This window comes from Corapipo altera, unplaced genomic scaffold (genome assembly GCF_003945725.1).
Source record: "Corapipo altera isolate COAL_440 unplaced genomic scaffold, ASM394572v1 241, whole genome shotgun sequence".
Classification (NCBI taxonomy): Eukaryota; Metazoa; Chordata; class Aves; order Passeriformes; family Pipridae; genus Corapipo; species Corapipo altera.
This window is the reverse complement of record NW_020885157.1, coordinates 42,236-55,802: the sequence shown is the minus strand read 5'-3', so window position 1 is coordinate 55,802 and position 13,567 is coordinate 42,236. Positions and strand designations below refer to the sequence as shown.

The following is a 13,567-nucleotide window of genomic DNA, read 5'->3' as shown; positions in this document are numbered from 1 at the left end:
ACCCCAGCTGACCCTGTTTGTCCCCGTCCCCAGATGTCCAGCTCCCCGCTGTCGAAGAAGCGCCGCATCTCCGGGTCTGAGCCACCGACGGGCTCCAGCCGTGCCCCCGCCCCCGCCGTGTCCCCCAGCGTCACCCCCACCAACGTGAGTGTCACCTGATGGGGCCGTGCAACCCCACAGAGGCCCTGACACCTTCTGGGGGGCCCTGTCACCCTGTGGGGAGACTGGCACTTTTTCTGCTCTCACTGTCACCTCTGAGGTGCTCGGAGCTGCTCCAGGTTACATGGTGTCTCCTGGACGTGGCCTGTGGTCACTTGGTGTCACCTGGGTGTCCTTACGTGTCCTGGGGATGACGCGTGTCCCTTATCAGGGGCGATGTCACCAAGCAGTGGTGATACAATCTCTCACCCCTGGTGTCACCCCTGGGGGGTCCTGCTCCTGATCCCGGGGCGACACAGCCCCGGTGTCCCCTGAGTGTCCCCCTGGTGATGCCTCTGTCCCTCCTGTCCCCAGGGAATGGCGAAGAACGGGGCCGAGGCCGAGATCGATGAGGGGCTCTACTCCCGCCAGCTGTGAGTGAGGGGGCCTTGGGGATCCCTGGAGGGGTTCGGGGGCTCCCACCTGCCTGGGTCCTTCCCAACGGGTTTTGGGATCCCCATGGATTGGGGGGACTTCCTGTAGGCTTGAACGGGGTCCTTATGGACTTGGGAGGTGGTTCCTGTAGGTTTGGGGTTCCTTATAGACTTGGGGATTAGTCCCCATGGATTGAGGGAGAATTGTGTGGGCCGGGGTGTCCCTACAGGTTTGGGGGGGCCCTGGACACTCGGGACCATCCCAGGTGCCTTCAGCTGTTCCTGTGGCGTTGAGGGGCCCTGTGAGGATCAGGGGGTCCTGTGAAGACTGGGGGGGCCCCGTGAGGGTTGAGGGGGCCCCGTGAGGATTTGGGGGGCACTGTGGGGATTCAGGGGTGCCCGTGAGGATTGGGGTCCCCCGTCCCAGGTACGTGCTGGGCCACGAGGCCATGAAGCGCATGCAGACCTCCAACGTGCTGGTGTCGGGGCTGCGGGGGCTCGGCGTGGAGGTGGCCAAGAACCTGGTGCTGGGGGGCGTCAAGTCTGTCACCCTGCATGACCCCCACCCTGCGGCCTGGACGGACCTCGCCTCCCAGGTGAGTCCCCTGGGCAGGTAACACCCCCCAGTACAGGTAACAGCACCTGGGCAGGTAACACCCCCCAGGGCAGGTAACCTCCCCAAGTACAGGTACTCTTTGGGCAGGTAACACCCCCCAGAGCAGGTAGCACCCCCTGGGCAGGTAACTCCTCCACCTCATGTTCTGGCCCAACCCTCCTCCTAGCTGAGTCCCATCTGGGGTAATTCGTTTTGGGGGAGAGAGTAAATAGTCTCCACGTTAGTTTTGGAACGGGGTCAGGTTCCTTTGGGCCGTAAGTACTTCCAGGAATGTAGATATCTCACTTGGGTTTTGGATATCGCCTGTGGTCCTTGGATATTTTCCGTGGGCTTTAGCTGCTCTCTGGGTTCCTGAACACCCCTCAAGGAGAATAAATCCCCCACAATTGCTCCATTTGGGTTGTTAAACTCCCCCTGGATTTGGGGAGGGGGGGTACCTGGGTGCTTGGGGAGGTTGGGGGGGTTGTGGGTTGCTGGGGCTCCCCTGATCCCCCTTTTTCCTCTCGAGTTCTGCCTGAAGGAGGAGAAGGTGGAGGTGTTTGGGGGTGCTGGGCCCCCCCTGATTTCCCTTTACCCCCCCAGTTCTACCTGCGGGAGGAGGACGTGGGGCAGAGCCGGGCGGAGGCGACGCTGCCGCGCCTGGCGGAGCTCAACTCCTACGTGGCCGTGACCAGCACGCGGGAGCCGCTGTCCCAGGAGCTGCTGGCGCCCTTCCAGGTACCCCAGCCAGGTGTGCCCCCCCGCAGGGGGCAGGTGTAGCCCCCCCAGACAGGTGTGCTCCCCCCCTTCCCCCAGGTGTACCCCCCCCGGGCCACCTGTACCCACCTGGGGGTGCCTGTACCCCCAAACCCCCCTGATAACCACGTCCAGGAGATGATCCCCCCACCCCAGGTAGGTGCTCCAGGTGACACAGGTGACCCTTGTTCCCCCACAGGTGGTGGTCCTGACCAACTCCCCCCTGGAGGAGCAGCTCTGGGTCGGAGACTTCTGCCACAGCCACGACATCAAGCTGGTGGTGGCCGACACGCGTGGGCTCTTCGGGTGAGGGGGCCGGGGGGTTCTTGGGGACTGGGGCCTCTTCAGGGGAAGGGGGGCTGGGAGGGCTCTTCAGGGGATTCCTGAACACTGAGGTTCCTTCTTGGGGTCTCACACTGACCCCCCCCCCTTGCAGGCAGCTGTTCTGTGACTTTGGGGACGACATGGTGGTGACAGACCCCAACGGGGAGCAGCCTCTCAGCGCCATGGTCTCCATGGTGACCAAGGTACGGGGTCACCTGAGCATCCACTGTGTGTCCTCCCCCTTCCCAAGGGTACCCTGGGGGGTTCCTGCGTGTCAGGGTCCCCTCAGCACCCACTGTGTCCCCCCAGGGGTGCCCCGGGGAGGTGACGTGTCTGGACGAGGCGCGTCACGGCTTCGAGACGGGCGACTTTGTCACCTTCACCGAGGTGGAGGGGATGGAGGAGCTGAACCGCTGCGGCCCCGTCGAGATCCGCGTCCTCGGTGAGCCCTGGGGCTTTATGATGACGACCCTGGTTATCTGGGGCTGTTCTAGGGGGTGTCTGACACACCTGGTGCCCTTTTTGGGGGTCTCCTGGATGTCAAGGTCCCTTTTTGGGGTGCCCTGGAGCGGGGGTGCCCTGGTGACACCCCTCCCCCAGGGCCGTACACCTTCAGCATCGGGGACACCAGCGGGTTCGGGGACTACGTGCGGGGGGGCATCGTCACCCAGGTCAAGATGCCCAAACACATCCACTTCGTGAGTGGCACTGGGAGCTTTGGGGGGCACTGGGAGGGCTCTGGAAGGCAGGGAGGGGCAGTGGGAGAGATGGGGAGGATTGGCAGGAGTTTGGGGGAACTGGGAGCACTGGAAGGGGGCAGGGTTGTATCGTGGGGCACTGGGGGAGATTGGGGAGCACTGGGAGAGGTGGAAGGTTGTGGGGAGGGCAGTGGGACATAGTGGGGGAGTGACAAAAGAGTTTATGAGGGAATTAGCTAGACATGGGTTTACAGTGGGGGTCACTGGTGCTCACCTGTACCTGTCTCGCTGCCCAGGAGCGGCTGTGAGGAGGCACTGGGGGGTCACTGGGTTGTACTGGGGGCACTGGCACGCTCAGCTATTGCTGTCCCAAAAGTGGCCGTGGGAGGCACTGGGGGGTCACTGGGTTACACTGGGGGCAGTGACCCTCACCTGTCCTTGTCCCTGTCGCTGTCCCAGAAGCGGTTCCGGGATGCTCTGGCTGAGCCGGAGATGATGTTGACGGATTTCGGGAAGGTCGAGAGACCCTCGATGATGCACTGGGGGTGGCAGGGGCTGCACCGCTTCATGTGCCAGCACGGCCGCCCCCCCCGGCCCCGCCACCAGGTGGGGACATGGGGGGACAGTGGGGTGGGGGACGTTGAGGGTCTTGGGGATGTGGAGGCTACCAGGCCCTACCCCAGCGTGGCCACCCCTGTGGCCCATCTCCAGGTGCTGGGAACACTGGGGACGCTGAGGGTGTTGGGGACACGGAGGGTACTATGGCTTTGCCCACATTTGAGGTTGTCAGAGCTATTGGTGGCTTGAAAGGACACAGGGAACATGGAGTCATCAGGTCCTGCACCAACAGAGACCCCCACCATGGTCCTGCCACCATTTGGGGACACTGGGGCCATTGGGGGTGTCAGGGACACTGTGGAGGTTTTTGGGGACACTGTGGGGACCATTGAGGCCATAGAGACCACCAGCCCCTTCACCCCCACCACCACTGCTGGTCGTGGCCCCTTGGTGGCCTCCCCAGCTCTGTGTGCCTCCCCCAATGCCATGTGTGTGCCCCCCAATGCCATGGGGGTGTATGTGTGTCCCCCAGGGTGACGCGGCCGAGGTGGTGGCCCTGGCCCGGGAAGTGGCTGCGGGGGCGGAGCTGGACGAGGAGCTGGTGCGGGAATTGGCCTTCCAGGCCACCGGGGACCTGGCTCCTGTCAACGCCTTCATCGGGGGCCTGGCGGCTCAGGAGGTCATGAAGGTACCGCACTTGGGCCCCCGGGAACCCCCAGACCCCTGTGTCCCCCTGGAGTCCTTGTCCTGTCCCTGACGCGTCTCTCCGGAGTTCCTGCCTCGTTCCTGACCCGTCCCCGGGGTCCCTGCACTGTCCCTGCACAGGCCGTGTCGGGGAAGTTCACGCCCATCACTCAGTGGCTTTACTTCGACGCGCTGGAGTGTTTGCCCGAGGAGAACCGCGACTCACTGCTCACCGAGGAGCAGTGCCGGCCGGTGAGGGGCTGGGGGCACCTGGGCGGGCTGGGGCACCCCTGGGTGGGGCACCCCTGGAGGTGTCTCCTCGGTGGGATGGTGGTTATTGAATGTTTGTTGGAGAAGACCCATTCGTCACCTTGTTGGGGACACCCTTTCTGGGGACACCCATGAGCGGGGACCTCGATGGGGTTGGGGTGGCCCCTGAGCCCCCGTGGGTGGCTGTGCATTGAGGACCCCTTTGCTGTACCCCCTTGGGGACACCTATGGGCAGGTGTCACCCCTGGGCCCTGTGGTGGCTCTGTGGCCCCAGGGGTGTCCCCTGGAGGTGGCCCAGCCAGGTGACCCTGGTGTCACATCATCCACAGCGCAACAGCCGCTACGACGGGCAGATCGCCGTGTTCGGGGCGGAGCTGCAGGCCAAGCTGGGCGCCCAGAAGTACTTTGTGGTCAGTGTCCCCAACTGTCCCCAGAGTCCACAGCAACCTATTTTTTGTTTTGTCTCACGTCCTTCAGATGTCACAAAATGTCCTCTTATGACTCTGCCGAGCACCGCCGCTCCCACCCGCGTGTCCCCAGCCCTCCTGGGTCATTTTGGGTCACGTTCCCAGGTGTCCCCATGTGTCCTTGGCGGTGTCTTGATTGTCTTTGAGAATCCCTAAAGTGTTCCCTGGTGTTTTCACAGGTTTTACTCTGGTGCTCAGTGTTCCCAAAATGTTCCCATTTCCTTTGAAGTGTCTTCCAAGTGTCCCTGTATATCCCATGAGTGTCCCCAAGTGTTCCCTCAGCCCCATCTGTTCCTACCCACGTGTCCCCAACCCCCTGGCCCACCACGGGCTCTGTCCCCACGTGTCCCCCCATGTCCCTGGCAGGTGGGGGCGGGGGCCATTGGTTGTGAGCTGCTCAAGAACTTTGCAATGGTGGGGCTGGGCTGCGGCCCCGACGGCAGCGTCACCGTCACCGACATGGACACCATCGAGAAGTCCAACCTCAACCGCCAGTTCCTGTTTCGGCCCTGGGATGTCACGGTGAGGGGCCGGACGGGGAGTGGGTGGGGCCTCAAGGGGTGGGAACATCCATAGGGTTGGTTAACGTTGACTTGGCCAACAGGCATTACCTGAAGGCGGGCGGTGATTGGAGGGGCCTCAGGAGGGAGTCGGGGTGGAGGATGAGTAGGTAGAGGCAGTGGTGGGACTTGGGTAACCACCACCAAGGTGCTGCCATTGAGTTGCTCAATGTCAGCTCAGTGTTAGTCAGTGGTTGGGTGGAGTTTCCTGGATGTGTCATGGCACTGGCAGAGGCACAGGGAGGTGTGGCTCGGGAGGGTGTGTCCTGGAGGAGGGTGCCCTCACCGTCTCTGTGTCCCCCCCACAGAAGCTGAAGTCGGAGCGGGCGGCGGCGGCGGCGCGGGAGATGAACCCGGCGCTGCGCGTGAGCAGCCGCACCGACCGCGTGGGGCCCGACACCGAGCGCGTCTACGACGACGACTTCTTCGAGGGGCTGGACGGCGTCGCCAACGCCCTGGACAACGTGGACGCCCGTGAGCGGGGCCTGGGGGGCTCGGGGAACATCCTTTGGGGGCTCTGGGGGTCCTCGGGGGTCTGGAGAGACCCTTGCAGGTGTATAAGGAACAGCCTTTTCTGGGGCTATGCCTGGGGCCTGGCACCACTTGGGATGTCCTATATCCAAGGGATGCCCCGTGGCTGTGGGGTGCCCCATAGCCCCCAGATGTGTCTCCAGCTGACCCCAGGTCCCGGCAGGGCTGTACATGGACCGGCGCTGTGTGTACTACCGGAAGCCGCTGCTGGAGTCGGGCACGTTGGGCACGAAGGGCAACGTGCAGGTGGTGATCCCGTTCCTGAGTGAGTCGTACAGCTCCAGCCAGGACCCCCCCGAGAAGGCCATTCCCATCTGCACCCTCAAGAACTTCCCCAACGCCATCGAGCACACACTCCAGGTGTGTCCAGGTGTGCCAAGCACCTGCCAGGGGTGTCCAGGTGTGCCGGATACCTGGTGCCCCATGAAGGGTCCACAGGTGCCAGGGTCCTGTTTTAGGGGGGCCTCAGGTGTCTGCATCCCCCGTGGGGGATTCCCAGATACCTGGATCTTGTTTGAGGGGTCCCAGGTACTGGGGTCCTATTTTGGGGAGTGCCAGGGTCCCTGTTTTGGGGGGTCCCAGGCACCAGGGTCCCCCCAGTGACAGCCCCTCCCCTGCAGTGGGCACGTGATGAGTTCGAGGGGCTCTTCAAGCAACCAGCTGAGAACGTCAACCAGTACCTGATGTGAGTGTGGGGGAGAGGGGGCACTCCCAAAGCCCCCATGAATCCCCTCCATACGTCCTACATCTCTCGCATGCAGCACCCATATAGCCCCATGCCCATCCCCCACACCCCATGGCCCCCCATTACCCCCATTTCTTCTGGGGAGTGGACACTACACCTGGGCAGGACCCCTGTACCCCCCATAACCCCCCCATAACTCGCCTGTGATTCCCTGTACCCACCATAAACTCCTGTAACCCCCCTGTACCCCCTTTTCCCCCAGGGACTCCAAGTTCCTGGAGCGGACACTGTACTTTGGTGGCACCCCTGTAACCCCCTGTACCTCCCATAACCCTCCTGTACCCCAATTCCCCTGGGGACCCCAAGTTCCCAGAGCAGACACTGCACCCGGGCGGGACCCCTGTAACCCCCTTGTACCCCACACGATCCCCGTTTCCCCAGGGACCCCAAGGTCCTGCAGCAGACGGTGCACTTGGCTGGGACCCCTGAACCCCCCATAGCCCCCTGTAACCCCCTTGTCCTTCCTTTTCCCAGGGACCCCAAGTTCCTGGAGCGGACGCTGCGCTTGGCGGGGACGCAGCCGCTGGAGGTGCTCGAGGCCGTCCAGCGCAGCCTCGTGAGCGACCGGCCCCGGGCCTGGCCCGACTGCGTGGCCTGGGCCTGTCGGCACTGGCACCGCCAGTACAGCAACAACATCCTCCAGCTGCTGCACAACTTCCCCCCAAAACAGGTGGGGGGCTTGGGCACAGGGAGGGGCCCTGGGAGAGGGGAGGAGGAGCATCGTTAAGGTCAGTTGGTTTGCTAACCCCTAATTGCCTCGTTCACCTCCTCTCCTGCAGACAACGAACTCGGGGACCCTGTTCTGGTCGGGGCCCAAGCGCTGCCCCCACCCCCTTGTCTTTGACCCCGACAACGTGAGTTGGGCCCTGTGTGGGGAGGGGGGGCCTGTCACCTGGTGGGGGGGGGCATATCCTTCAGGTGCCATCAGTCCCCATCAGGGGCCATCGATCACCCCTGGGTATCTTTGGCCATCTTTGGGTTCCATTGTCTTTGAGTGCTCTCTGTCCATTTCCAACGTCACCCCCCATCCCTTGGGGGTGGCCATTGCTGTTGGGAGGTCTCAGTCACTCTCGGGTGGAGGATGTCACCTTTGGGTGATGGATGTCACTCCTGGAGGCTGTTGCTCCCCTTTGGGTGCTGCCCCATGGCACTCAGCTAATGCCTCTCACTCGTGAACGTGCCACCTTTGGGTGTCACCTGTCCCCCTTTAGTGTCATCCCATCCCTCTTGGGTGTCCCCGCGTCACCTTTGGGTGTCACCCGTCAGCCGTGGGTGCCGCCCACGCCCTGTGGGTGCCCCCTGACCCTGGTGCCCCTCCAGCCCCTGCACCTGGACTACGTGATGGCGGCGGCGAACCTGTTTGCGCAGAGCTACGGCATCGCGGGCTCGCGGGACCGGGCGGCCGTGGCCGAGCTGCTGCGCCACGTGTACATCCCCCCCCTTCACGCCCAAGGCCGGCGTCCGCATCCACGTGTCTGACCAGGAGCTGCAGAGCGCCAACGCCGCCCTGGGTGAGGGGCTGGGGGGCATGGAGGGGCTCAGGGGGGCTGCCAGCACTGCCCTGGGTGAGGGGGGACATGGGGGGCTGCCAATGCAGCCCTGGGTGAGGGGCTGGGGAGGCTCAGGGGGGCTGGGGAGAGGGGCTGGTGGTTGGATCAGGGCGTTGGGGTAACTGCTGGGGTTGAGAGGCACTTGGAGGGCTGGGAGGGTCCTACGCATGTAGTGGGGTCCCACTGGGGTCCTGGGGGTGCCAGGGTCCCACTCGTGTGTCCCCCCCAGACGACGGGCGCCTGGAGGAGCTGAGGGCGTCGCTGCCCAGCCCGGAGGAGCTGCCCGGGTTCCGCATGTTCCCCATCGACTTTGAGAAGGTGGGTGCTGCCCCCCCACCCCAGAGAGGGTTCACCCCCACCCCTGGGTGCCCCCCAGCCCCGGGTGCTCACCCCTTGCCCCCCTGGGTTCCTCCAGGATGACGACACCAACTTCCACATGGATTTCATTGTCGCTGCCTCCAATCTGCGTGCAGAGAACTACGACATCCCCCCGGCCGACCGCCACAAGGTGGGGGCTGGGGAGGGGTCCCAGGGTGTTAATGGGGATCCTGTGGGTGTTGGGCGGATCCTAATGGGTGCCATTTGGGGTCCTGTGGATGCTGTGGGGGACCTGTTGGTGCTGCAGGAGGTCCTGTAGGTGCTGGGGGATCACAGGGGTGCTATTGGCGGGTGCCTGGGGTTGTTATGGGGGTTGTGAGTGCTGGGGAGGGCCCTGTGGGTGCTGGGGGGTTTCTGTGGGGTGTTACCGGGGCTGTTACTGGGTGTGGGTCACACATGGGTGAGTCAAGGGCTCACACGAGGCCTCTTGGGACTGTGGAGCCCTGAGGGGCTGCAGACCCCTGGGGGGGGGATCAGTGGGGCCGTTGCCCCCCCGGCCCTACAGGCCCCTCCTGCCCCCAGAGCAAACTGATCGCGGGGAAGATCATCCCGGCCATCGCCACGACGACGGCGGCCGTGGTGGGCCTGGTCTGCCTGGAGCTCTACAAGCTGGTGCAGGGGCACCGCCGGCTCAGCTCCTACAAAAACGCCTTCCTCAACCTGGCACTGCCCTTCGTCACCTTCTCCGAGCCCCTCGCCTGCCCCCGCAACAAGGTGGGGAGAGGGGGTGGGGGGGGTGGGGGGTCACTTCTCGAGGGGATTTGAGGTCTCGGTTGGGCTGAGCTGCTGCCCCACAGCTCCCTGACCCCAGGGGGTGGGGGGGAACCTACAGTGGCCCCGACTCACCCCGTGGTCTTAGTGACTCCCCAAGACCCCCCATTGCCCCGTGGGGGTTTGTGCCCCCCCGGGGCCCCGGGGGGGAACCCCCCGCCCCCCCCCCCCCAATTGGGGGGTTTTCTCCCCCCCCCCCATGGCTCTGACCCCCCTGCTGTGCCCCACAGTACTATGACGTGGAGTGGACGCTGTGGGACCGGTTCGAGGTGCAGGGGCTGCAGTCCGACGGGCGGGAGATGACCCTGAGCCAGTTCCTCGCCTACTTCAAGGTGCTGGGAGGGACTGGGGGGACTGGGCAGGGGGCAGGGCAGTCGTGGGTGCCTGTGCCATGCTGAGCCCCCTGCGTGTCCCCCCCAGAAGGAGCACCAGCTGGAGATCACGATGCTGTCCCAGGGCGTGTCCATGCTCTACTCCTTCTTCATGTCGGCGGCGAAGCTCCGCGAGCGCCAGGACCTACCGTAGGGCCAGGGGGCCACGTCCTGGGGAGGGGGACAGGGTCTGGGGAGGGGAACAGGGTCTGGGGAGGGGGACAGGGTCTGGGGAGGGGACAGGACATCAGGACATGAGGTTTCAGAGACATCCCAGGGGTAGGGACGTATCTTGTGGGAGAGGGACAGGGTACCAAGGGGAGGACAGATCCCAGGGGTGGGGACAGGCCATGGCTGCATTCCCTCTGGGTGCTGATTCCCAGGACTGGGACCCCCCTGTGACCCTGCTTTGCCCCCAGGATGACGGAGATCGTGACCCGGGTGTCCAAGAAGAAGCTGGGCCGCCACGTCAAGGCGCTGGTGTTCGAGCTCTGCTGCAACGACAACACCGATGCCGACATCGAGGTGCCCTACGTGCGCTACACCATCCGCTAGGGGGCGCCACGCCCCGGCCGCGCCCCCACAGACCACACCCCTGCACCCCACCCCTCCCCATAGTCGTTGTTGTGTCGGTCCCGCCCACCGGGGGCGGGGCCTGGGGGCGGGGCGAGGGCCCCGCCCAATAAACATAGACGTTGGCAAAGGGGCTGCCGCTGATTGGGTGGGGCAGAGGCGGGGCCAGGGAGGGGTCACATGGGACCAGCATGGCTGCCAGGTGACACGGGTGCACAAAGATGGTGGCACACTGGGGACAGAGGGGACACAGCGCTGGTGGCACCACAACAGCTTTATTGGGGGAGACACAGGGGCCCTGGAGTGGTCCTGTCACGAGGGTGGTGACAGCACCGCCACCCACTGCTGGAGCTCAGTGTCACCCACAGGGTCCCTGGGGCTCCGTGTCACCCACGAGTGGGTCTCAGTGTCACCTGCACGGTCCTTGGGAGGCTCAGTGTCACCCACAGGCAGGTGCGTCACCTGGGAAGGCTCCGTGTCACCTGGGAAGGGTCAGCACGTTACCTGTGTCCCTGTGGGTCATGGTGCCACCTGTGCTCCTCTGTGTCCCCCATGTCACCTGCAGAGCGTCCCTGGTGCTCTCAGTGTCCGTGTCACGCAGTCCCCGTGTCCCCCGTGGTCACTGTGCCACCCTCAGTGTCCCCTCGGGTCTTGATGTCACCCGGCATCCCCGTGGTCTCGGTGTCCGCCGGGGTTCCTGAGGAGCTGCTGTCCCCGGGGGTCTCTCTGTCCCCTCTCTCTCTGGCCAGGAGCCGTTTCTGCCGCAGGAGGTGCCGGTACCGCGTGGCCATGGCATCCACGGTGCCCTGGAGCTCGGCCACCTCCACGGCCAGTGTCACCCCTGGGGCCAGGGGGCCAGAGGGGTCACATGGGGTCGTGACCTTCAGGCCCTTCCCAGTTTTGGTTGATCCCCTGTTCTTTGGGGACCCCCCAGATTTTGGACCCCCACGGTTTGGGGACCCTCGCCCTGCTTTGGGGGACCCCTCTGGTTCAGATCCCCCAGTTCCCCCAAGTTCAGGCCCCCCCCCCGGCCCCCCCCCCCCCCCCGCCCCCCCTCTCACCCCCCTGGAAGCTGCCCTGTGCCTGCCGCAGACTGGGGGGCACCAGCACCCCGAACCAGCCCAGGGGGTCTGGGGGGGGCCGGGTGGGGCCCCCCCCTTTCTCTGGGGCTCCCCGGCGCTGCCGCAGCCCTGGGGGAGGGACAAGGTCAGTGACACCCCAGAAAACAACTGAGAACACCCCCCAGCACCCCCAGTTCCTCCCCTGCACCCCCAGCATCCCCCCCCAGCACCCATGGGTGATGTCCTGAGGACCCCAAATTCCCCCCCAGCACCCCCAGGGGACCCCCCTTGGGCACCCCCAGTTCCCACATGGTCCTCAAAGGGACCCTAAACGCCCCCAAACTCCCCAGGGACCACCTCTCCCCCCCTCACCGTCACCCCCGTCCTGCTGAGGGTTGGGGTCCTCGGGGTCCCCCCCTGTTCCGAGCACCTCCTCAAAGTGAGGGCGTCCCCCTGGGTCCTGCCTGGGGGTGACACAGGGACATGGTGTCACTGCCACCCCTCGTGTTCCTCTGCCACCACAGAGACCCCCCAGCACCCCCTGACAGCCCCCAACAGCCCCCAACACCCACCCCGCACCCCCCATGGGGACATCAGTGTCACCCCTATATCCCCTCCCCAAATCAAGGACATCCCTTTGTGTGTCCCCCGGTGTCCCCCCCAGCCCTGTGTCCCTCTGCCAAGTGTCCCCAACATCCCCATGTCCTCCCCATGTCCCTGCCACCCCCTGCCATGGTCCCCCTCGTGTCCCAGTGTCCCCCCCCCCGTCCCTGTACCTCCCACGTCCTTGTGTCCTCCCCACGTCCCTGTGCCCCCCACGTCCCTGTGCCCCCCATGTCCCTGTGCCCCCCATGTCCCTGCCCCCGTGTCCCCACCTGTGGCTCACACGCACTCGGGGCACCATGGTGGCCCCATATTGCAGGGACGAGACGCGGTGACACCCCAGGGAGTACCGGGCCTGGGCCAGGGATAGCCAGCCCTGGGGGGACAGGGGGGACAGTGGGGACACAGGACAGGGACAGCCAGCCCTGGGGGGACAGGAGGGACACAGGACAGAGGGGACCCGGGAGTGCACATCCCAGTGGTGTGTCCCTGTCTGTCCCCACAGCGGACGGCCCGGCCCCGCGGTGTGTCCTGGTGCCGAGTGGCACGACCCCACACGTGTCCCCAGGGTGGGTGGTGTCCCCTCATGTCCCCCCACACCCCCTGTCCCCGCTGTGTCCGCCCGTTCCCCCTGACCTGCCGCAGATGCTCCTCCAGCCGCTCCCGGCGCTCCTGCAGCAGCTCCAGCGCCTCCATCAGCTCCAGCGCCGCCGCGTCCAGGGACAGCGACAGCGACCCTGGGGGGGACACAGGACCCCACATCAACACCGGGAGGACTCCGGGGACCCCCCAAACCCCCCGGCCCCCTCACTCACCCTCCATGGCCGCCCGCGCCGCGGCCTCAGCTCAGGCCCCGCCTCCTCCAATAGCAGCCGCCCCTGGGGCCGCTTTGGCCAATCAGCGCGCGCGCGGGGCCTGACTGAGGGTGACACCGCCCCAGGCGCCATCTTGGGTAAGGGCGTTACCCGCCCCAGTGGCAGCACCGCGCGCTCCCATTGGCCCGCCGGCGCTCGGCCAATGGGCGGCGGCGGTGCTGGGGGGTGACTCCGGCGCGTGCGGAGCGGAGCGGCCGCGACCATGGTGAGGGGCCGGGGGGGTTTGGGGAGGTTCGGGGTTCCGTGTCCCCCCCGTGTCACCCACAGGGTCCCCCGGTGCTCCCATCCCTCTCGTCTCCCCATGTCCCACCCACTGTCCTGTGTCCCCCGGAACGGGCTCCCCGCACATCCCCGTGTCCCCCTCCCAGTGCCCCCCCAGTGCCCCGCATCCCTCTCATTTCTTCACGTCCCCCCGCCAGTGTCCCCTGTCCCCCAGAACGGGCCCCCCCTACGTGCCCGTGTCCTCTCCCTCCAGTGTCCCCCCGGCCCCGTGTCCCCTTCCCAGTGTCCCCCGCCAGTGTCCCCCCACACATCCCCATGTCCCCCTCCCCAGAGTCCCGATATCCCCCCATTGCCCCCCCGGGGTCACCACTGACACCCCCCGTGTCCCGGTGCCCCGCCGGTG

At 65.6% G+C, this 13,567-nt stretch overlaps 3 protein-coding genes across 4 annotated transcripts in view; 2 read left to right on the top strand and 1 right to left on the bottom strand.

The window, feature by feature from the left end:
* Positions 1 to 10,533, top strand: part of LOC113960608 (ubiquitin-like modifier-activating enzyme 1) — an 11,973-nt gene extending 1,440 nt beyond the window's left edge. Inside the window, 26 exon segments of the mRNA XM_027631019.1 lie at positions 34 to 144; positions 514 to 572; positions 1,000 to 1,168; positions 1,771 to 1,905; positions 2,123 to 2,229; positions 2,360 to 2,450; positions 2,557 to 2,689; positions 2,848 to 2,945; positions 3,405 to 3,551; positions 4,036 to 4,191; positions 4,329 to 4,439; positions 4,787 to 4,867; positions 5,291 to 5,446; positions 5,793 to 5,958; positions 6,179 to 6,375; positions 6,636 to 6,700; positions 7,235 to 7,430; positions 7,540 to 7,614; positions 8,081 to 8,194; positions 8,196 to 8,271; positions 8,540 to 8,628; positions 8,726 to 8,818; positions 9,211 to 9,402; positions 9,690 to 9,791; positions 9,880 to 9,980; positions 10,250 to 10,533. Coding sequence (XP_027486820.1) covers positions 34 to 144; positions 514 to 572; positions 1,000 to 1,168; positions 1,771 to 1,905; positions 2,123 to 2,229; positions 2,360 to 2,450; positions 2,557 to 2,689; positions 2,848 to 2,945; positions 3,405 to 3,551; positions 4,036 to 4,191; positions 4,329 to 4,439; positions 4,787 to 4,867; positions 5,291 to 5,446; positions 5,793 to 5,958; positions 6,179 to 6,375; positions 6,636 to 6,700; positions 7,235 to 7,430; positions 7,540 to 7,614; positions 8,081 to 8,194; positions 8,196 to 8,271; positions 8,540 to 8,628; positions 8,726 to 8,818; positions 9,211 to 9,402; positions 9,690 to 9,791; positions 9,880 to 9,980; positions 10,250 to 10,385 — 3,156 coding nt within the window. The 3' untranslated portion in view covers positions 10,386 to 10,533.
* Positions 10,534 to 10,659: 126 nt separating this feature from the next.
* CCDC115 (coiled-coil domain containing 115) lies at positions 10,660 to 12,975 on the bottom strand. 2 transcript variants are annotated; one of them, XM_027631021.1, is made up of 7 exons: positions 12,883 to 12,975; positions 12,704 to 12,804; positions 12,340 to 12,443; positions 11,837 to 11,928; positions 11,465 to 11,593; positions 10,963 to 11,244; positions 10,660 to 10,885 (listed from the first exon to the last, which is right to left on the bottom strand). In XM_027631021.1, the coding sequence occupies exons 1-6, from the start codon at positions 12,887 to 12,889 to the stop codon at positions 10,997 to 10,999; spliced, it is 681 nt and encodes a 226-aa protein (XP_027486822.1). In that variant the 5' UTR covers positions 12,890 to 12,975; the 3' UTR covers positions 10,660 to 10,885; positions 10,963 to 10,996. The 2 variants fall into 2 exon arrangements, with proteins under 2 accessions (XP_027486822.1, XP_027486821.1); XM_027631020.1 differs by lacking the exon at positions 12,883 to 12,975 and having other exon boundaries at positions 12,704 to 12,874.
* A 117-nt stretch (positions 12,976 to 13,092) lies between these two features.
* Positions 13,093 to 13,567, top strand: part of IMP4 (IMP4, U3 small nucleolar ribonucleoprotein) — a 3,878-nt gene continuing 3,403 nt past the window's right edge. The window contains 1 exon segment of the mRNA XM_027631030.1: positions 13,093 to 13,147. Coding sequence (XP_027486831.1) covers positions 13,145 to 13,147 — 3 coding nt within the window. The 5' untranslated portion in view covers positions 13,093 to 13,144.

Excerpts from the sequence above, each read along its gene's own strand:
- CCDC115 (XM_027631020.1), bottom strand. The coding sequence starts at position 12,829 with ATGTGGGGTCCTGTGTCCCCCCCAGGGTCGCTGTCGCTGTCCCTGGAC. Across the intron at positions 12,444-12,703 it reads TGGAGGAGCATCTGCGGCAG|GGCTGGCTATCCCTGGCCCA; the intron begins GTCAGGGGGAAC and ends CTGTCCCCCCAG. Across the intron at positions 11,929-12,339 it reads CGAGTGCGTGTGAGCCACAG|GCAGGACCCAGGGGGACGCC; the intron begins GTGGGGACACGG and ends TGTCACCCCCAG.